The sequence below is a fragment of the Phocoena phocoena genome, chromosome 11 (assembly GCF_963924675.1).
Source record: "Phocoena phocoena chromosome 11, mPhoPho1.1, whole genome shotgun sequence".
Classification (NCBI taxonomy): Eukaryota; Metazoa; Chordata; class Mammalia; order Artiodactyla; family Phocoenidae; genus Phocoena; species Phocoena phocoena.
Window position 1 is genome coordinate 79,829,492 of NC_089229.1, and position 23,301 is coordinate 79,852,792.

The 23,301-nt window shown below is 38.4% G+C and overlaps 1 protein-coding gene across 3 annotated transcripts in view; it reads right to left on the bottom strand.

The window, feature by feature from the left end:
• The window catches only part of PPFIBP1 (PPFIA binding protein 1), a 66,915-nt gene that overhangs the window by 5,417 nt on the left and 38,197 nt on the right, over nt 1-23,301 (bottom strand). For 2 of the 3 annotated variants that reach the window (XM_065888034.1, XM_065888032.1), the window contains 10 exons: nt 14,711-14,826; nt 14,065-14,121; nt 12,113-12,173; nt 11,756-11,785; nt 8,852-9,023; nt 6,059-6,209; nt 5,678-5,806; nt 3,674-3,824; nt 2,861-2,972; nt 1,942-2,030 (listed from right to left, as the gene is read on the bottom strand). In XM_065888034.1, the coding sequence (XP_065744106.1) occupies nt 1,942-2,030; nt 2,861-2,972; nt 3,674-3,824; nt 5,678-5,806; nt 6,059-6,209; nt 8,852-9,023; nt 11,756-11,785; nt 12,113-12,173; nt 14,065-14,121; nt 14,711-14,826 (1,068 nt within the window). Of the gene's footprint in view, nt 1-1,941; nt 2,031-2,860; nt 2,973-3,673; nt 3,825-5,677; nt 5,807-6,058; nt 6,210-8,341; nt 8,375-8,851; nt 9,024-11,755; nt 11,786-12,112; nt 12,174-14,064; nt 14,122-14,710; nt 14,827-23,301 lie in introns of all 3 variants that reach the window. The other variant, XM_065888033.1, reaches the window with a different exon arrangement.

Consider the following 23,301-nt stretch of genomic DNA (forward strand, 5'->3'; position numbering starts at 1 on the left):
GATTTGGGGGAGTGGGGGGCCCGTGTCAAGATAAGCACCAATCTACTTCCAAACACGCCCAGAAAATAAACAAGGAAAACATCCATTTTAGGCACACCTTACCGAGAACACATTTCTTATACAGGAAAAAAATTAACCTATTACAGAGATATTTTAAAAATAAAATTATAAAACAGTTTAAATCCTTAAGACTACTTACTGAGGAAAAATTATTTCCTGAATTTTTTTCTAGATTAGTGTCTTAAAAACAGTGCCTGAGGATAAGTTAGAAAGGGCATTTAACATATTTTAATCTAAGATTGAGACATCCATTCAAAACATTTCCCCCGTGGGTTATGCATAATGTTTACAATGTAAATAAAATGTTCATTATTTTAGTTTAAGGGATTTTAAAAGTAGGGATTTCTTTTAAATCAAGACACACTTTTTTGAGGGGGAGATTTAAAAAAATCTTTTAAGTAATTTTAGATTTACAGAAGAGTTGCCAAAGATAGTACAGAGTCCCACAGACCCTTCATCCAGCTTCTTCTAATGTTAACACCTTATATAACCATGACATTCAGCAAAACTAAAAAATTAACACAGACAATAATAAAATTCAATTAAACACAGGTTTTATTCAGATTTCACCAGTGTTTCTACTAGGTGCTTTTTCTGACCCAGGATCCAATCCAGGATACCAATTTCAAACAGACTTTTTGTGACTTAGGATTTCCGGGGTCAAATTTTCTAAGGTAATTTATTCTTTTATAGCCACAAAGGTTATACATTTGCCTTTTGTGATTTTCAGCCTTAATTTGCTCACATTCCCACAGGAACATACCCATACCTAGATAGGCAGGCAAACAGGCACAAATGCTCTATGCCTTCCTACTACTTTCTAACAGTGGAAACTTGGCTAAGTTACCCAATTTCTCAATTCTTTTGTTTCCTCATCTGAAAGCTGGGGATAACAGAGTGCTGAGAACTGAGTATTAATTATGAGCAAAGTGTTTGAAAGAGTGTCTGGCACACAGTAAGTATGCAACATGCCACACGCTCGTGTTATTTTACCTTCAGTTTACATGATGTGCCCACCACGGTTCAGACTTTGGTTCAGGGATGGAGAAGAAAATGAGCTGAACCCAAAATTTCTTTGATATTGAAAAATTCCTAAATAAGTTAAGTTAGCTGTTTGAAACTTTCAACTTATTTTAAAAAGATACTTGTGGTAGTTGAATCCACAAAAGGCCGTTTAAATAAAAGCATCTTAGGCAGAACACTCCTAGTACCATGGAGTCTAGAACAAATCCTCCCGGAACCCATCTTTCCCCACTGCCATAAAGTAGGGAAAAGTCCTTCTACCCATTGGACAGAGTAATGAAGGAATGAGAGTGAAGGCCTATCTCTGCTTTACTCCAGTAAATCCAGCAGAACTGGGTTGAAGTGAGACGGGCTGGGGGTTTCAGGAAACAGTGCTCAAAAGTGGAAGGGAAGGGAAAAGAAAGTCCCAGTGGAAGACAAGTCCCAGCCTTTTGAGCGGTCACTGCTTATAGGAACATATCCCTTAGAAACTGCCAGGGCTGCAAAACTTTACATTCTCTCATTTTCAATATTTTTATGACATATAATTCACATAGCATAAACTTTACCCATTCAAAGTGTACACTTCAATGTCTATGTTATTGTATATATACAAAATCAACTTTTTGGATAACTTAGTTTCAATTAGGTTTCACGTAGCTTAAATGAGGATTTCAACATTTCCCAAGGCTATTGCAATCACCAAATCCTACAACTTCAACTTAGAAAAATATGCCTGCCCCTCTCCTCAAGTTAAAACAACCCCTTCAAACTCCAGTGGAATCACTGTGAAAACACTGTATTTTGCTTACCCTATTTCTGTGTTTTTCAGAGAAAAACAGTTTTATACCCCCCAAACCCCAGGAGTGAGTTACTTACAACAGTCATGTAATGAAGCATTCGACCATCTACCCGTCCTTCATCAAACTGGGTCTTGTATTGGGGGAGACCAATATCATCCAACCATCCTAAGGATAGAAATGAGTGTCATTAATGAGCCACAGAACAACCATTCTTGTGATGAAAAAGAGAAAACCATAATTCAAAAAGAGACATGTACCACAATGTTCACTGCAGCACTATTTACAATAGCCAGGACATGGAACCAACCTAAATGTCCATCCACAGATGAATGGATAAAGAAGATGTGGCACATATATACAATGGGATATTACTCAGCCATAAAAGGAAATGAAATTGAGTTATTTGTAGTGAGGTGGATGGACCTAGAGTCTGTCATACAGAGTCAAGTAAGTCAGAAAGAGAAAAACAAATACCGTCTGCTAACGCATATATATGGAATCTAAGAAAAAAAAAAAGGTACTGATGAACCTAGTTGCAGGGTAGGAATAAAGAGGTAGACATAGAGAGTGGACTTGAGGACATAGGGTGGGAGGGGGAAGCTGGGGCGAAGTGAGAGTAGCATCGACATATACACACTACCGGATGTAAAACAGTTGGCTGGTGGGAAGCAGCAGCATAGCACAGGGAGATGGGCTCGGTGCTTTGCGATGACACAGAGGGGTGGGATAAGGAGGATGGGAGGCAGGCTCAAGAGGGAGGGGATGTGGGGACATGTGTATGCATATGGCTGATTCGCTTTGTTGTGCAACAGAAACTAACACAGTAATGGGAAGCAATTATACTCCAATAAAGATCTATCAAAAAAACCAAAAAACCAAAACAAAACAACCAAAAAGAAAAAGCAGCTCTGTGTGTGTGTGTGTGTGTGTGTGTGTGTATGTGTGTGTGTATAAAATTCATTCGTTCACTCATTCATGGATTTAAAACCTCTTACTAGTGACCCAGTTGAAATCCAGCTTTCCATGATTGGTTTCTTCTTCGGATCCCAGGGCTTGCAGTGCCAGCTGGAGTTTCTTTCGATGAAGTAAATGCTTGATTCCAAGTTCCTGAATTAATAAAAAGAAAACACTGGCATTACAACTCTGTCAACATGGGCTGGATGCCACTGGCAAAGGATGCAAATTCCTCGAAAATCAAGCCAGCATTGAAGACCCAATAATTACATTAAATCAGAATACTAACCCAGGCTGTAAAATGTTGCTGAACAAAAGGCCCCTAGAAAGACCACTGCAGTTGTTTTAGTGGTATGTTAGATATTCCCCACTAGGCTCCTTCCTTTGCAAGATAGGAACTGTAGCATGCATAACAGAAATTCTACCCCTATTTTGTACTAAATGTTTTGTACTAAATGGGAAGAAATGTTAAATAGCTGTACATTAAGTGTAGGGCTCTTTTTTTTCCCTTTTGCAAAGTGAAATTGAATCGCATATATTACACTGAAAAGATGGACCAATGATAAAGCCACAGAATGGTTTTGAGAAATATGAACTGAAGCTTTATTATTATGTCTATATAATTATTTTTTCATTAAAATGCCCAGGGGCTTAAGTGTTTCATAAGGAATCATTAAGACCAGGTCCTCCCTTTAAGTCCATGAGCTAAAATAATCATGAAGCAGAAACTCAGACTTTTTCTAGAATACTTACTGGCTCTACCCACTCCCCTTTTTGGAATATAAAACAAATCTACATTCATATTCCTCTCTCTCTCTCTCTCCATTGTGCAAACAAAATAGAGAAGCATTCACCTTCTCTAGATCTTGCTGAGAAGCCTGCAAAAGCGTTTGGCCAGATGCAATCCAGCGCTTGCCAGAGTTCAGGTAGGACCCCAAGCCCTGTTCCACAAGCCAATTGCAAACCTGTTCCTTGGTCCACTTGGCAAATGGCATATCCAAGTCACTACAGGAAAATGAACAATCGCATGAAAAACAATTAAAAGCCAATCCGCTAAGTTACCATCGGGGCTGAACAACTGCATATTCAATAGACATGGAGATTCCCTGGTGATACACATTTGACTATGGGAAGCCTAATTTTTAGTACATATTTGGTGGAGTAAGTGATACTGGAGATGAAAGCTCCCTTCTAAGACCACAGTCTTCGTGTCAAACAAAACCACTAAAGATTCATCATGATTTAACATGTTTTATAGAAGAAGACTGAGTTAAACCAACAGCTCAAGTTATTATACTACTTTCAGCTAATGTTGTTTAGAGATTGAAGTTACAATTAGAAAACACTAGGCCAGACTGAAAGAAACTCAAGTCTAACTTGAATTAACTTTAGTAGAATTACGGTTTCTCTCCAGATGGTATTCAATGAGAAGAGGGCAATATGCCATCACTGAGTACGAGAAAGTACAATCAAAGTAAATTTCTGCTTTCTTTTACTATTTTTTTAATTAATTAATTTTTTTCTATCAAAGTATAGTTGACTTACAATGTTGTGTTAGTTTCTTTTACTGTTTTTACAAGTAGTATTCCTGTTTGGAAAAAAAATGTGGCGATGAACAAAATTTTTTTTTTTTTTAACAGCACAAGCAAGTCCTCTTCTGTGTACAAAGAGAACATATGGCAAATGAGACTGTTTGGTATTTGAAGAAGGCCAAAGAGAGTTTCCTCCTTGATGAAACTTGTGCCCAGCATTCTGCCTGGGTGGGAAGGACCACGTGTAAAAGGTTTCTAGCCCATTATCATCTTAAAAGATTTAGTATCAATGATTTGTGCTATATATTTGCCAACTCCACCCTCTTTTATGTTAAGCAAATCAACATAGCAGTTCCAAAACAGCCCTAAACTGCGATAAGGGTGTAGGAAAAGTTCTTAGAGTCTTAATAGATAAAAACATTACACAGTCCTGATAAATTGAAGAATTCGGATAGAATATATGTCTTTTAAGTGTTTTCACAGACTGTATCAATTACTAATGTTTACTGAACAGTTATTATTTGCCAGATACTTAACACACGTTAACTCATTTAATCGTCACAATCATCTTTTGGGGTAAGTACTAATTCATACTATGGGAAACAGAGGTGCAGAGCATGGAAGTAATTGCTCAAGGTCACTCAGCTTGTAGGAAGCGGAGAAGCCAGAAATCAGGTCCAAGCAGTCTGTCTCTAGAACCTATTTTTTTTTTTTAAAGTTAAGTACAGCTGAGTCAGTGTTGTGTTAATTTCCAGTGTACAGCAAAGTAATTCAGGTATACATATATATCTATCTATATATTACTTTTTCATATTCGTTTCCATTCTGCTTTATTACAGGCTGTTGAATATAGTTCCCTGCGCTACACAGTAGGACCTTGTTGTTTATCCATCCTATATATAATGGTTTGCATCTGCTAATCCCAAACTCCCAATCCATCCCTCCCCCGCCTCCCCTCCCCCTTGGCAACCACAAGTCTGTAGAACCTATTCTTAACCATTATGCTATCCCATCTTTCCAGAGCTATGCTTTAGAGTACTAATAACTGTTTTCTATGTAAAATTTAAGAGCCATTCTAGTACAGATGCTGCTGATACTTTAGCTCTGGGTCCTCACCTAGCTCACAGAGCCCTCATCTTCTGTACAGTTTTTCACCAACCACAGCCAAATTGCACTGCTCTAAAGGTGATGGAGCCTTCCACAAGGCACAGCAGTAAGCAATGGATTTGACTGTCTAACCCAGGGTCAATACTAACACCACAGGTGCTCACGAGACCTTGATGCTTGGGTAGAGATGCAAAAGACCCTTTGTTTGACTGTTCTTACCTGTTAGATTGTCCCAAATCTCGAGACCAACCCAGTCGGGGTCCTGCAGTTGCCCTTGTCCCTCCTCTTTTGAATTCAGGCTCAGACATGTCATCTGGGTTAAATGTAGTTGATTGACTTCTCCTGAGTCTGAAAAGAAGACACAACACATTAGACCTGAGGAAGCCTTCGACTTTAATCAGAACATTTTAAACCGACGCTTACGTATGGTTAGAATAGACATTTGGATTTAAACTTTAACTGAGATTCAATGAGTTAATGAATCCCAATCTCCATCCACAAAAGGATCACAAAAGCCTTACAATTTCGTAACTATTTTCAGCCAATTTCCCATTTACGCCTACATTTGAGCCACATATAGGACAAAGCTCTGTTACTTACTTTCCAAAGAGTCTCATGATACCCCTAGATTTCTTTTTGGAGTCCGGCGACGGTGGCGATATCTGGAAGGGACTGCTCCCCTGTGGATCTTTTGGCTGAGACGACACACCAGCCAGATCTAAGTGCTCAGGTGTCTCCTTCTCTGTTTCAGCTATTCCAAGAACAGGATACAAACTTGGTGAATTTTAAAATATGGAATGAACATGACTAGATGTTAACCTCCTTGGTTTAAGCAACTGTTAAGAATTCTTCTGTTGGCCTATAAACCAGTGACTTACAAAGAACACCCTGCAAATATTAAAAATGGAACACAAATCTATGTTCTGCTCTACAGCCTACTCTATTGTGTACCAAGTTCATTGACTTACAAATTACAACTTCTTCGAGATTCAAAGGTGGGATAGGATTACCATATTCTTTCCTTGACTGATCTGAATTCGTAATGAAATTATACTCAATCTTGCTACAGCACTTGGTACTGTTGACTACCTCCTCCAAAACTGTCATCTCCTTTAGCTTCCTGACATGACATGCTTCTAGACCTGTCATCTGAAAGTTTCTTTGCTGTACCACTGTTTTCTCTTCTTCTTCCACTCCAAGATTCTGTCCTGGGCTCCCTCTGCACGATCTTTTGACAAGCTCACGCACTCTATGCTCAGCACGAAATGATGGCTTTGCTCATTTATAAGCAGCTGGTATCAGAATCTCTGAGCCTAATAATCTCTCTCCCCAGCTTCAGCATCTGAATGTCTGTGGATATTCCCAATTTGATGTGCCAGGGATATCTTGGAGTCAACAAATCCATCCAATTTTCCTGAGAGTCTTCTCTTACATTTTTGTATTTCATATTGCATTAATACTAGTTCATTTTCTCCCTGTTATTCCAGTCCAAACTCTTTGTCATTTTCTTTTCATTCCCTCCTTTCCTTTGGCATTTACATCAAATTGTTTACCAAGTCCTGGCAATTCTTTATATAAGAAATGTATTCCTATTTATAATGTAATGTTTCAGACACTGAGAGAAGAATGAACTGGGTCTTCATAAATTTTTCATTTGATATAAATCAATGCCAGCTGATTCTGCCATAAAACAATAACATCCAAGTCTGCTACTCTCAGACCTCCTAGCATCAACTGTCCTAGTTCTTTTAGCTGTCTTTTAACAGACGATCCCACACTAGCAAACACAAGGAATGCTGTTTCCTCAATGTGAGAATGTGCACTTTTATACAGCAAAGTAAAAGTTGTACAAAAACCACAGGGACAGTGTTTCAGCAAGATCTGAAAGTTGCAGAGGCTGACTTTTCTATGAAGCAGAGCCGTGATTACAGGTTATGGTAAGCAGCATTTGCCTCTTAGCCTTGACAATGTGTTTCTGCTAAGAAAGATGCAAAAACATTTGAAAATAGTTGTCTGAAGAGATCATTTTTATTCACCCTGTGTTCATTCTGGACATTTAAGGGTACAGAGAGAAGTCACCTTTGCTGATCTACATGAATACCTCTGTGGATATCTATACAAGGTAATAGGACCTATTGGGAAAACCCCAAAGAACATTTCCATTCAACCCCTACAGCCATGACGGTTACAGGTGTCCCTGAAAATGCTGCCCAGCCCAGCTTTATTTTAAAAGCATCCTGTTTTTACTTTTATTTTGAGGATTTTTCTCCTACTGTATTCTGCCCTTTAAAGAGGAAAACTGAGCTTCCCCTCTCCTAAAATCGCTTTGGGGGTGACTCCTCAGATATCGCATAAAGTTACCTCTGCTGTCACTAAATGTCACCCGCAACTTCAAAGCAATAATGCGTCAGAAGAATGTTCCCCTAAGAGAAGTCAGTCTAAAATGAACGTCTTCAATGTCTTCCACAGACCTGTTTGGCTACAAACATTTCTTTCTGGAGGCTGGGGAAACGTTACCACGGAGAAGGAGTCGCAAGGCCCCGAGAGTTAGTGTGATGTGATATGTGCTTCGGGGTGAACGAGCTGGATTTATGACACCAGGGCACTCCTGCCCTGCACTCGGATGGCCACTGGGCACATCTAGGTCCTCGCAGAGCTGCTCGCAAGGTGCCATTAGCATGGGTTACAGCAGCGTTTAGGCTTGGAAGCAAAGGCTCTATAGAGAGTCCTTTTGAGCGGAAGGTGGAAGGAACACTCTGGAGTAGAGGACTCCGTTTTCTGATGCTGCCAGCTCACTTTCTAGAGATGACAGACGCCCAAGAGCAGGGATTAGCGCGGCTGGGAGCGAGGCGCCGGCGAAGGAGGCATGCAGGGGTACGGTACCTAAGGTGGGTGCACTGGCACTTCGCTTACGATCTTCAGAAATCCCAACAACGCACACAATCACACGCAGCCCAATGGAGAGAACACAGGGGAACGACAAAATGAGACACAGATCAAACTCCTGCTCATAAAATACACACGGTGGGAGGGAAGGCAGGCACCGCACTGTGCTTCCCACGCTACACACAGACTCCATTAGCTGTGTCAATATGGGGTTAATTTTATCCTCTTTCGGAATAGATGGGAAACTGCTTGTAATGACGTCAGACAGAATCACAGTTTTTGGTCTTTCCTCTAAGTTTACACCCAGAACAGAGAGCAGGGTGAGAAAGTCCACACTATCTTTACCTCTGAATTAAGCCCATGGAAGCATTTTTTGCTAACTTTTCCCCCAAGTCATTCACCGTCATTTCTGAGAAAGAGAAATGTACAAATAGATGAATAAGGGAAAAGATAGATCTTTTCCTCATTCTGGAAGAATTAAGGCAAAGGCATTTTGGCCACACATACCCAAGTTTGGCGCACTTGCTGTCCTCTTGTTACTTTTGATTTTAAAAAAGCCACGACCAAAGGAAGATCTGGTTTTTCGAGTGCCAAAGGGATTGTCATCCACAGAGGCATTGTGTCCCGGAGCTTTGTGAGGGAGGCTCCCAAATGGGCTACTTTCTACCAGAGCTTTAGCCTGAAAGAGAAGTGATAAGAAATGTGACACAGCATGGATGTGCATCATTATTAGTACGTGCCCGGCACAGTACTAAATATGTTACACACGTGATTTTATTTAAAAGAATAACTGAACTAACAAATTGACTACGAATGTCACATGCCTTGTTAGAGGTTAAAAAAGGTCAGTTCTGAAAGCTACTTAAGGAACAACAACAAAGACATGTTCATCTCTGATCTTAATCTATGTATTTAGGGCTTTAAATATTTAGGACAGATTTAGACATTCTCAAATTTTATGTTAATTTTATTTGCCTCACAGACATGGAGATAAAATATTATGTAACTAGCAGTAGATTTCCTACTTTTCTATCATTTATGACAAAGATTTGGCTACGATACAGTTCTCAGTCTTTATAACTACATCGGTAGAAGCCCAATATAATGTAATTATTCTATAAAGTAGGCATTAGTCCCAAGCTTCTATACAAGCAGTATAAAGAGTTTCTACTCCAGTTATTTTAAATATTCCTCTCAAAGAATTAATAATAAAATGAAAGCAAAATCAGCAACTGCTTAAAATATATATTTTTTGAAACAGGATTCTGGGTTATATTCACATCTTGCCTGTGAGTTACCAAACACGGATCACCAGTTTCAAAGACTGTGATACGTTCAGATACGCTTAACTAAACCCACTAAAATTAAATTTTTCTTGATCGATTCAGAAGCCACTTCAGATCTTTACAATATCTCAGGATCGTTTTCAAGAACTTCAATTGTGATTTTTAAATACACGCATACCTCATTTTATTGCATCTCGCTTTATCGTGCCTCGTAGATATTGTGTTTTTACAAACTGAAAGTTTGTGGCAACCCTGCATTGGTGCCATTTTTCCAAGAGCTTTTGCTCATTTTGTGTCCCTATGTCACATTTTGGTAATTCTCACAATATTTCAAACTTTTTCATTATTATATGGAGATCTGTGACATGACTTTTGATGTTACTATTGCAAAAAGATTACAACTTGCTTAAGGCTCAGATGAGAGTTAGCGTTTTTCAGCAATAAAGCACTTTTTAATGAAGGTATGTACATTGCCTTTTTTTACACATACTGCTACTGCAGATGTAACAGACTACAGTAGAGTGTAAACATAAATTTTATATGCACTGGGAAACCAAAGAATTTGTGTGACTCACTTTATTGCAACATTTATTTCATTGCAATATCTGCATTATTATGGTGGCCTGGACCTGCACCTGCAATATCTCCGAGGTATGCCTGTAGCTTATTTTTGAGCTTTTTGGTTATTTGAATTGGCAGTTACAGTAACATGGTCTCTTATATTGTTTTAGTACTATCCAAGGATTCTTTTGTTTGCATGTTCTCATTTCTTGAACATCTCTTGTCCTCTCTTTCTTTTTTGAAGAAGTGGAGAGAAGGGTGGGGGGATACGGGCTTTTAAGGTGGTTATTTTCCTCTATATATCTACCATTCATAGTAACTAAAAATGTACAAATGCCACAATGCAGTGGTACTGTTATCTATGTCTTAATGCTGATGCCAAAATCATTTCACACCACTTATTGAATTAGCAAGACAAAAAGAACATTGGCTTGAATTACAGCTGTGTCCACTGTCTGTGTTTTGTCAGTTATATGTATATCACAACTCAAGGCACTAAGAGCCAACAGTCAAGGGACTGCATCTGGGGATAGTATGTCTACCGGACCGTGACCTGTGCAAGGTTAATAACCGAAAATCAGACGAAAGAAGAACCAGAGCCCATGCCGATGATGTGTTTAAAAATACCAGAATGTTAGCTGTAGATGGACAGTGGCTATATAAAATAAACAGCTGGTGATCTTTCTAAGAAGGGCTTTCTGTGAAGTCTAAGGAAGGCCGGGTATGGTCATTATGATCATCAAATAGCGTGAATGGGAGTTTGGGGCTTTGTTTTTGTTGTTTTCAATAACTTACTGAGGTGAAAGTCATATAACATAAAAGTAACTATTTTAATATTCTTTTTTCCTTTTTTTTTTTTTTAAACCCCACATTTGTTTATTTATTTATTTTTGGCTGTGTTGGGTCTTCGTTTCTATGTGAGGGCTTTCTCTAGTCGTGGCAAGCGGGGGCCACTCTTCATCGCGGTGCGCGGGCCTCTCACTATTGCGGCCTCTCTTATTGTGGAGCACAGGCTCAGTAGTTGTGGCTCACAGGCCTAGTTGCTCCGCGGCATGTGGGATCTTCCCAGACCAAGGCTCGAACCAGCGTCCCCTGCATTAGCAGGCAGATTCTCAACCACTGCGCCACCAGGGAAGCCCCAAAAGTAACTATTTTAAAGTGAGCAATTCTGTGGCATTTATCACATTCACAGTGTTGTGTAACCAACACCTCTATCTAGTTCCAAAACATTTCCATCATTCTAAAGTAAAACTTACTCACTAAGCAGTTTCTCCCCATTCGTCTCTCGCCAACCTCTGGCAACCATCAGTCTGTGTTCTATCTCTACGGATTTACTTATTCTAGTATTTCACATAGATGGATTCATGTCATATGTGATCTTTTGTGTTGGGCTTCATTCATTTGGCATGTTTTGCAGATTCTGAGAGTTTTGGTTTATTGGAGACATTTAAGCAGTCTTACGTATTATGTATTAAGCAGTCTTATGTATTATGTATTAGGAAGTCTACTACGCATATTAGAACTCCCAAACATTTTTACATTGTAATCTGGACATAAAAATTACCTCTGAAGTCTTCGGAATAGACTCCTTTTCCTGTTCAAAACAACAACAGTATTTAAGATTGTTATAGGAATCCTTTATCTAGTCAGAATTTCTCACATATATATAATTCAACAAATTAAAATCAATTTACATCTATTCCTAAGGTACAAAATCTCACCTTCATTTATTTCCTACAATGTTTTATTAAAGTCTCCACTTTGGGCTTTACTTTCAATCTTTTATACTCATATTTCTTAATATTTATCATTAACTATGGTATCTAATAATTTTCCATTATTGAAACCACAAACAGGGAAAGATGAAGATTCCTAAATGTTTTCTTCTCAGGGTAACAGACAGAAAAAACACAGGACCAACCCCGTCTGATGACTCTTTCTTCAGATTGCCCAGGCTGCTAGACTTTTGCAGACTTGAAGTTCTAAAAATAACAATAATAACAATTATCATTAATAATAAGTGGCTCTGGTGTCCCTGTTTCTAAGTAGAATGCCTGGGAAAGAAACTAAGATTGTATGTGAGTGGAAACCTGGAAATAAAAGAAAATCTGGATTTAGGCAGTCACTTATGTGCTTAACTAAATTATAATGTTCAGTTCTTTTAAAAGCAGGGGTGGTTAACGGCCCTGCCAATAACTCTAAATGTTCCGCACATGTCAGAATAGCTGGAAAAACACTTAGGACTATCCTGTGATGTAAATATTTGAAAATAAACCAGGGTTTTCCATGGACTAGTGGCGTATCCGTTGCAAATACACATTCACACCAGGGACTTTTAAAATACTCGTGTACTTTTTTTTTTTTTTTTTTTTTTTTTTTTATGCGTTACGCGGGCCTCTCACTGTTGTGGCCTCTCCCGTTGCGGAGGACAGGCTCCGGACGCGCAGGCTCAGCAGCCATGGCTCACGGGCCCAGCCGCTCCGCGGCATGTGGGATCCTCCCAGACCGGGGCACGAACCCGTGTCCCCTGCATCGGCAGGCGGACTCTCAACCACTGCGCCACCAGGGAAGCCCATCGTGTACTTTTTATGTATAATCCTCCCAATGAAAATACAGGACAGACGTTTTACTTTCCAATTTACAAAGGAATCAATTTTCTGAGTCTGGCAAAGCACTTCATTTTACAGTTCTAATCAAGCATCATAGAGGAATCCCTATTGTTGCCTATAATAACTCACTTACAATCCTAGTAAAGGCAGAGTGACAGTGTGAACATCTGGACAGCCTTTCTCTTTCACATAAGTAGCATTCAATTATACGGAGCTGGTGTTACTCAAAAACTGAAGGCAGGAGTATGTGACCAGTTTAAAAACAGAGGGAAAAAAGTAACATCTTTGCTCTAAGACACAGAATAATATACTACACCAACAAAACCTTTACAAGGCATTTCTCATGTATTTATGTGTAAATAAGTTGCTAGAAATGTCGACTACCAAATACAGTAAAAGATAATGGAGAGCAAAGAAAAGATCTCATCTTGGAGTACTGCTCTGAAAATAGATTTTCCTAATGTAATACAGACATTAACTTGGATAAACTTAGCTATTAGGTCAGTTTATTAAGTTGAAAGTGCAAAAAACCATGGCAGCCTTGCCAGCCATCGCATCATTCTCTGCGATGCTTTTCTGATACACTTATATCCAGAATATAAGTCAGTACAAAAATGAAATTAAAAGCACTGAACTTCAAATGAAAACTGATGAAGAAAGGCTATGATGGCAGAAACCTGGCACGACATAATGGTAAAAGAGCCAGTGTTGATGTGTTACTTTACAAACCCCTCTCCAGAGAGTCATGGACATATACACACTAACAAACGTAGTAAGGTAGATAGCTGGGGGGAAGCAGCCGCAAGGCACAGGGATATTAGCTCGGTGCTTTGTGACAGCCTGGAAGGGTGGGATGGGGAGAGTGGGAGGGAGGGAGACGCAAGAGGGAAGACATATGGGAACATATGTATATGTATAGCTGATTCACTTTGTTGTAAAGCAGAAACTAACACACCATTGTAAAGCAATTATACCCCAATAAAGATGTTTAAAAAAAAAAAAAAAAAAAAAAAGTAAATCCTATAGCTTTCTACTTGCTTGTTATTTGTAGCTTTAAATAAATAATAAATCTAACTTAAAAAAAAAAAAAAAAAAAAAAAAAAAACCCCTCTCCACGCCCCCCGACCCGATCATTACGGCTGCATTAGTTCATTCATGCCTCAGAGTCATTTGCTTTTAATACTAATCATTGTTAGTGTAACAGAAGCTTCCTCTTTCCCAAGCATCAATCATATTTTTTTACATTTGATAAAATAGAACTTACGAAAGACTATCGCATAGTTGAGTTTCAACAGCAGAACCAAGGATTAGTTTCCCATCACTAAAATATTAAAGAAAAAAGGTATTTATGAGCTTCATAAAAAAAAAAAGACCATACATATTCCAACTGAACAGAATTGTCAAAAAACAAAAAACTATGCAAGGACATTTATTTCTCTATTTTTTGATATTCTATTTAATTTTACTTGATCTAATTGTAAGATTAGGCAATTAATTTGGGAAGATGGTCCCCCCAAATTCTATTTGCCTACAGAGGAACTACTGTATCCCTCTCCTGTCTCCTACACAGCGTCTTCCAAACAGCCTCAGGCATATACATGACTGCCTCTATTCTGCTTGCAATCCTTTGATGGCCACCTATGACCTAGGATATAAAATCCAAGTTCCCTAAAATCCCTCTCTAACCTAATCAGCACACCTCCCCAGTCTCATCTCCAGTTACTTCCTACTTCACACCTTTTATTTTAATAATACAGAACTGCATGGGGTTCCCTGGTACAAGTCTTGCTGTTTCTTGCTTCTCTGGGTAAAAGATCATATCTGAAAATAAATGCAGTGCACCCCTGCTTTTGGTGGATCTACTTTTCTGGGTATTTATATCGTAGTGTTAGATCATAAGTGACATATACTTCTCCTCAAATGAAGTCTCTGGCTTAGGAGGTAATTTCACTTTTTCAGAAGTTTCCAAGCCTTTAGATGCTGGCAATAATGAAGGGATTGAAACTTGCAAGATGCTGGTGTGGAACTGTAATATAATAATAAAAGGCCAAAAATCAATCCAACAAACAAACGAAACACAAGCCACAGAGTAACAAAAAATAAGTAAGACAATTAAGGGGTCTATTTATGGCTAAAATTTCATACACCTGTGTTTAGAACTCTATTCTTATATTTATAAAATGGTTTCAGTACATAAACACCTGTAAATGTTAATCAGAGAAAACATTCTGGAAGAAAGTAATTTTTGAACTTGCTTCTGAAGAAGACACTGAATATTGAGAATAAGACATAATAAATACCATTAAGTAAGTTAATAGTAAAATCTAACAACTTTAAGCCCTGGTTGAAATCTTGGCCTTGACACACTTGCCTAAGTGACCTTGACCTTAGGCAATCACTTAACTGCCTTAAACTTAGGTGAGTCAGTTTTCTCCTCTGTAAAATGACAATGACAATGCCTACCTTACAGGGTTGCAATGATTTTAGATGAGATTTGGTTAAAGAGCTTCGTAAACAAAGCACTATTTCCATTTTAATTTCTACCACTAGTCTAATACAGAACATTGGTCAAGCCAGTTAATTATTATTCTATATGTGAACAAGCTGACTAACTTCGATGAACAGGATTGACAAAAGGTGCAATTAAAACAAGTTATAGTAGACTTTGTGGCTACACCACTTAAACCACGTTGATTAATAGTAACAATATTATAGCAAAAACAACAAAAAAACATAATACATTTCCCCCCAGAAATGCTTTGTATATCCTAAGGATGGATTAGTCAAAGGATTTCTAAACACTGGTTTTCAGTAATTTCTGACAACCAGAGACGAGTGAGATTGTGAGCCACTCCACGAAGCAATAAATGAAACACTTCAAAAAATATTCCAGTAAAAAAATGAGTGAACTCACTTCTGCAAGTCAACCAATCTGAGATAGCTCTTGGCTTCTGCGAGTCAGCTAGTCAGGTAGGGACTCACACCAGGAACACACTTCTGAGTGCCAACCAGTCAACAACAGTCTCGCCTTCACAACCACACACAGCTGACGTCAACTCACTCCTGCCTCTGAAAGCCGAACCCCTGAGCTCCTAGCAACCTAAAAACCCTCCATATGATCCACTCAAAGAGAATGTCCTTGACCAGCAAAGTTCACTTTCTTAAATAAGCAATAAATTCAGCTTTGTGATTTTTGTTTCAGTTATTGAGTGGTATTCTCACCCTGTGATACTATCAAAGGTTATAAAATGTGCAGTCTGTTAAAGTAACCAGACTGGGCACAAGATGGAGTCACTCATGCTAAGCCCCATGTTAGCAAGCCTGAAAATAACTAAATTTTCTCTGCTTGGCTCTCCCAGAAAAGGAAGGCCTAGGTCAACCAGTCAGCACTTCCTGCTCAGCACAAGTTACCTGGCTGGGCCCCAACACCTCTCTTTGCTCCGTGTAAGGAAATAACCCTGCTTTAACCAATCAGCAAATGCCAAGTAAGACTTCGCTGTTCCTGCTCCCTTCCACCTACAAAAGTCAAGGGGATGCTGCTGGATTCATGAATCGCTGAATAAAGCCAACAAGATCTTTAAAATTTACTCAGTTGAACTTTGTTCCTTAACAAGTTGTATTATTATAAAATAGGAGATTACTTCACTATCAATTTTTCAGTTTGAATCTTTACGATTCATCCCGGGCAATTTATTTAGGCACCATCCCCGTTTCCTGAAGTGCATGTACTTCCTTGGGTTCCTAATCACAGGGAAAAATAGCTACACTAGCAGACTGACCCATTCTCTTCATTTCCTTTCACACTTTAGGGCTTTCACTTCATGCTCAAATCACCATCCTGGCTTTTCTTTTAAAATGTGGCTGAACAACCTCAGTCCTCCTCAAATCATTCTTATTCCAAACTAAAAATCTGTGATTAAACTACAATTCACAAAGCAAAGACTTCTTTTGGTAAGGATATGAGATTATCTAGGTGTATCCTATGTAAAAGCAGCCTCTTTCTATAAATGTAGCACATGCCTTGGCTACCATACATTATTTTTTTCTTTCAGTATAAATATTTAACAATTAGGGGATTTTTGATGGTGAGCCACAGCCACCCCCTGCCTCTGCAGGAGACCCTCCGACGCTAGCAGATAAAGAAACAGAAGCCAAAGACCTGGTTAGCAGGAAAGTCAGCACTGGAACTGAGAACTTTTGACTGCAGATACCACCCACACACTTCCAAGTCTTCTGTCTCTCTCAAGGCCCAGCCCTGTCTTCTGAAGAGAGACCGTGTGGCTGACAGGGTCTTGGTGCTCTGGCCGGGCGTCAGGCCTGAGCCTCTGAGGTGGGAGAGCCGAGTTCAGGACACTGGCCCCATGTAATACCAAGCAGCAAAAACTCTCCCAGAGATCTCCATCTCAACACGAAGACCCAGCTCCACTCAACAGCCAGCAAGCAACAGTGCTGGACACCCCATGCCAAACAACTAGCAAGACAGGAACACAACCCCACCCATTAGCAGAGAGGCTGCCTAAAATCATAATAAGTTCACAGACACCCCAAAACACACCATCAGACGTGGGCCTGCCCACCAGAAAGACAAGATCCAGCCTCATCCACCAGAACACAGGCACCAGTCCCCTCCACCAGGAAGCCTACACAACCCACTGAACCAACCTTACCCACTGGGAGCAGACATCAAAAACAATGGGAACTACGAACATGCAGCCTGTGAAACGGAGACCCCAAACACAGTAAGTTAAGCAAAATGAGAAGACAGAGAAATACACAGCAGATGAAGGAGCAAGGTAAAAACTCACCAGACCAAACAAATGAAGAGGAAATAGGCAGTCTACCTGAAAAAGAATTCAGAATAGTGATAGTAAAGATGATCCAAAATCTTGGAAATAGAATGGAGAAAATACAAGAAACGTTTAACAAGGACCTAGAAGAACTAAAGAGCAAAGAAACAATGATGAACAACACAATAAAAGAAATTAAAAATTCTTTAAAAGGAATCAATAGCAGAATAACTGAGGCAGAAGAATGGATAAGTGACCTGGAAGATAAAATAGTGGAAATAACTACCACAGAGCAGAATAAAGAAAAAAGAAAGAAAAGAATTGAGGACAATCTCAGAGACCTCTGGGATAACATTAAATGCACCAACATTTGAAATATAGGGGTCCCAGAAGAAGAAGAGAAAAAAAAAAGGAACTGAGAAAATATCTGAAGAGATTATAGTTGAAAACGTCCCTCATATGGGTAAAGAAATAGTCAATCAAGTCCAGGAAGCTCAGAGTACCATACAGGATAAATCCAAGGAGAAAAATGCCAAGACACATATTAATCAAACTATCAAAAATTAAATATAAAGAAAAAATACTAAAAGCAGCAAGGGAAAAGCAACAATTAACACACAAGGGAATCCCCATAAAGTTAACAGCTGACCTTTCAGCAGAAACTCTGCAAGCCAGAAGGGACTGGCAGGACATATTTAAAGTGATGAAAGGGAAAAACCTACAACTAAGATTACTGTACCCAGCAAGGACCTCATTCAGATTCGACGGAGAAATCAAAACCTTTACAGATAAGCAAAAGCTAACATGATTCAGCACCACCAAACCAGCTCTACAACAAATGCTAAAGGAACTTCTCTAGGCAGGAAACACAAGAGAAGGAAAAGCTTTACAATAACAAACCCCAAACAATTAAGAAAATGGTAATAGGAACATACATATCGATAACTACCTTAAATGTAAATGGATTAAATGCTCCAACCAAAAGACATAGACTGGCTGAATGGATACAAAAACAAGACCCGTACATATGCTATCTACAAGACACCCACTTCAGAGCTAGGGACACATACAGACTGAAAGTGAGGGGATGGAAAACAGATATTCCATGCAAATGGAAATCAAAAGAAAGCTGGAGTACCAATTCTCATATCAGACAAAATAGACATTAAAATAAAGACTATTACAAGAGACAAAGAAGGACACTACATAATGATCAAGGGATCAATCCAAGAAGAAGAGATAACAATTGTAAATGCACCCAACATAGGAAGCACCTCAATACATAAGGCAAATGCTAACAGCCATAATAGGGGAAATTGACAGTAACACATTCATAGTAGGGAACTTTAACACCCCACTTTCACCAACGGACAGATCATCCAGACAGAAAATAAATAAGGAAATACAAGCTTTAAATGATACATTAAACAAGATGGACTTAATTGATATTTATACGATAATCCATCCAAAACCAGCAGATTACACTTTCTTCTCAAGTGCTCATGGAACATTCTCAAGGCTAGATCATATCTTGGATCACAAATCAAGGCTTGGTAAATTTAAGAAAATTGAAATCATATCAAGTATCTTTTCCGATCACAATGCTATGAGACTAGATATCAATTACAGGAAAAAATCTGTAAAAAATACAAATACATGGAGGCTAAACAATACATTACTAAATAATCACTGAAGAAATCAAAGAGGAAATCAAAAAATATCTAGAAACAAATGACAATAAAAACGTGACAACCCAAAACCTGTGGGATGCAGCAAAAGCAGTTCTAAGAGGGAAGTTTATAGCAAAACAATCCTACCTCAAGAAACAAGAAACAACACAAATAAAAAACCTAACCTTACACCTAAAGCAATTAGAGAAAGAAGAACCAAAAAAATCCCAAAGTTAGCAGAAGGAAAGAAATCATAAAGATCAGATCAGAAATAAATGAAAAGAAATGAAGGAAATGATAGCAAAGATCAATAAAACTAAAAGCTGGTTCTTTGAGAAGATAAACAAAATTGATAAACCATTAGCCAGACTCATCAAGATAAAAAGGGAGAAGACTCAAATCAACAGAATTCAAAATGAAAAAGGAGAAGTAACAACTGATATTGCAGAAATACAAAGGATCATGAGAGATTACTACAAGCAACTCTATGCCAATAAAATGGACAGCCTGGAAGAAATGGACAAATTCTTAGAAAAGCACAACTTTCCGAGACTGAGCCAGGAAGAAATAGAAAATTTAAACAGACCAATCACAAGCACTGAAATTGAAACTGTGATTAAAAATCTTCCAACAAACAAAACCCCAGCACCAGATGGCTTCACAGGCAAATTCTATCAAACATTTAGAGAAGAGCTAACACCTATCCTTCTCAAACTCTTCCAAAATATAGCAGAGGGAGGAACACTCCCAAACTCATTCCACCATCACCCTGATACTAAAACCAGACAAAGATGCCACAAAAAAAGAAAATTCCAGGCCAATATCACTGATGAACACCGATGCCAAAATCCTCAACAAAATACGAGCAAACAGAATCCAACAGCACATTAAAAGGATCATATACCATGATCAAGTGGCGTTTATCCCAGAATGAAAGGATTCTTCAATATATGCAAATCAATAATATGATAAACCATATTAACACACTGAAGGAAAAAACCATATGATCATCTCAATAGATGCAGAAAAAGCTTTTGACAAAATTCAACACATACTCTTGATAAAAACCCTCCAGAAAGTAGGCATAGAGGGAACTTACCTCAACATAATAAAGGCCATATATGACAAACCCACAGCTAACATCATACTCAATGGTGAAAAACTGAAACCATTTCTATTAAGATCAGGAACAAGACAAGGTTGTCCACTCTCACCAATATTATTCAACATAGCTTTGGAAGTTTTAGTCACAGCAATCAGGGAAGAAAAAGAAACAAAAGGAATCCAAACTGGAAAAGAAGAAGTAAAACTGTCACTGTTTACAAATGACATGATACTATACATAGAGAATCCTAAAGATACCGCCAGAAAACTACTAGAGCTAATCAATGAATTTGGTAAAGTAGCAGGATACAAAATTAATGCACAGAAATCTCTTGCATTCCTATACACTAATGATGCAAAATCTGAAACAAAAGTTAAGGAAACACTCCCATTTACCACTGCAACAAAAAGAATTAAATACCTGGGAATAAACCTACCAAAGGAGACAAAAGACCTGTATGCAGAAAACTATAAGACACTGATGAAAGAAATTAAAGATGATACAAACAGATGGAGAGATATACCATGTTCTTGAATTGGAAGAATCAGTGCTGTGAAAATGACTATACTACCCAAAGCAATCTACAGATTCAATGCAATCCCTATCAAATTACCAATGGCATTTTTTACGGAACTAGAACAAATCATCTTATAATTTGTATGGAGACAGAAAAGACCCTGAATAGCCAAAGCAGTCTTAAGTGGAAAAAACGGAGCTGGATGAATCAGGCTCCATGACTTCAGACTATACTACAAAGCCACAGTAATCAAGACAGTATGGTACTGGCACAAAAACAGAAATATAGATCAATGCAACAGGATAGAAAGCCCAGAGATAATCCCATGCACATATATGGTCACCTTATTTTTGATAAAGGGGGCAAGAATATACAATGGAGAAAAGACAGCCTCTTCAATAAGTGGTGCTGGGAAAACTGGGCAGCTATATGTAAAAGAAAGAAATTAGAACACTCCCTAACACCATACACAAAAATTGACTCAAAATGGATTAAAGACCTAAATATAAGGCCAGACACTATAGAACTCTTAGAGGAAAACATAGGCAGAACACTCTATGACATAAATCACAGCAAGATCCTTTCTGACCCACCTCCTAGAGTAATGGAAATAAAAACAAAAGTAAACAAATGGGACCTAATGAAGCTTAAAAGCTTTTGCACCGCAAAAGAAACCATAAACAAGACAAAAAGGCAACCCTCAGAATGGGAGAAAATAGTTGCAAATGAAGCAACTGACAAAGGATTAATCTCCAAAATGTACAAGCAGCTCATGCAGCTCAATATGAAAAAAAACAAACAACCCAATCCAAAAATGGCCAGAAGACCTAAATAGACATTTCTCCAAAGAAGATATACAGATTGCCAACAAACACATGAAAGGATGCTCAACATCACTAATCATTAGAGAAATGCAAATCAAAACTACAATGAGGTATCACCTCACACCGGTCAGAATGGCTATCATCAAAAAATCTACAAACAATAAATGCTGGAGAGGGTGTGGAGAAAAGGGAACCCTCTTGCACTGTTGGTGGGAATGTAAATTGATACAGCCACTATGAAGAGCAGTATAGAGGTTCCTCAAAAAACTAAAAATAGAACTACCATATGACCCAGCAATCCCACTACTGGGCATATACTCTGAGAAAATCACAATTCAAAAAGAGTCATGTACCACAATGTTCACTAGCCCTGTTTACAATAGCCAGCACATGGAAGCAACCTAAGTGTCCATCATAGGATGAATGGATAAAGAAGATGTGTCACATACATGCAGTGGAATATTACTCAGCCATAAAAAGAAATGAAATTGAGTTATTTGTAGTGAGGTGGATGGACCTAGAGTCTGTCATACAGAGTGAAGTAAGTCAGAGAAAAACAAATACCGTATGCTAACACATATATATGGAACCTTAAAAAAAAAAAGTTTCTGAAAAACTTAGCTGCAGGACGGGAATAAAGACACAGACGTAGAGAATGGACTTGAGGACACAGGGCGTGAAAAGGGTAAGCTGGGACAAAGTGAGAGAGTGGCATGGACATATGTACACTACCAAATGTAAAACAGATAGCTAGTGGGAAGCAGCCGCATAGCACAGGGAGATCAGCTCGGTGCTTCGTGTCCACCTAGAGGGGTGGGATAGGGAGGGTGGGAGGGAGACGCAAGAGGGAGGAGATATGGGGATGTATGTATATGTATAGCTGATTCACTTTGTTATACAGCGGAAACTAACACACCATTGTAAAGCAATTATACTCCAATAAAGATGTTAAAAAAAAATTAGGGGATTTTCCCCTCTAAAATAGCTCTTATTCCTTAACTGATCCCTTGGGTTTCTTTCCCTTCCATTTCTTTGAGATATAATTGACATATAACCACTGTACAAGTTTTAGGTGTACAGGATAACGACTTGACATACCTACACTGTGATATGATTATCACAGTTGAGTTTAGTTAAACTAACATCTATCACCTCATATAGATACCAGAAAAAAAAACATTTTTCCTCGTGATGAGAACTTTTAGGATCTACTCTCTTAGCAGCAGCTTTCAAATATACAATATAGCAATGTTAACTGTAGTCACCATGCTGTACTTTACATCCTCAGTACTTAGTTATAGCCAGAAGTTCATACTTTTTGACTATCTTCATCCAATTCCCCTTCCCACCAACTCCTTGTAACGGCATATTTTAGCTCTCTCTTACATTTAAAAAGGAAATGCTCTTTTCTCCTTGAATTCACTTTCATTCAATTCAAATTTCATATTCTCATTACGTAATTATGAGCAACAGATATAAAAAGTAAAGATGCCATTTGGTTTCTTCTTGCTACTTACAATAAAATGTTAGAAGAGAGGTGACCAAAGAAGCAACTGTTAAATATAAAAGAGCCAAGGCTATTTACTTGAAAAATTAAA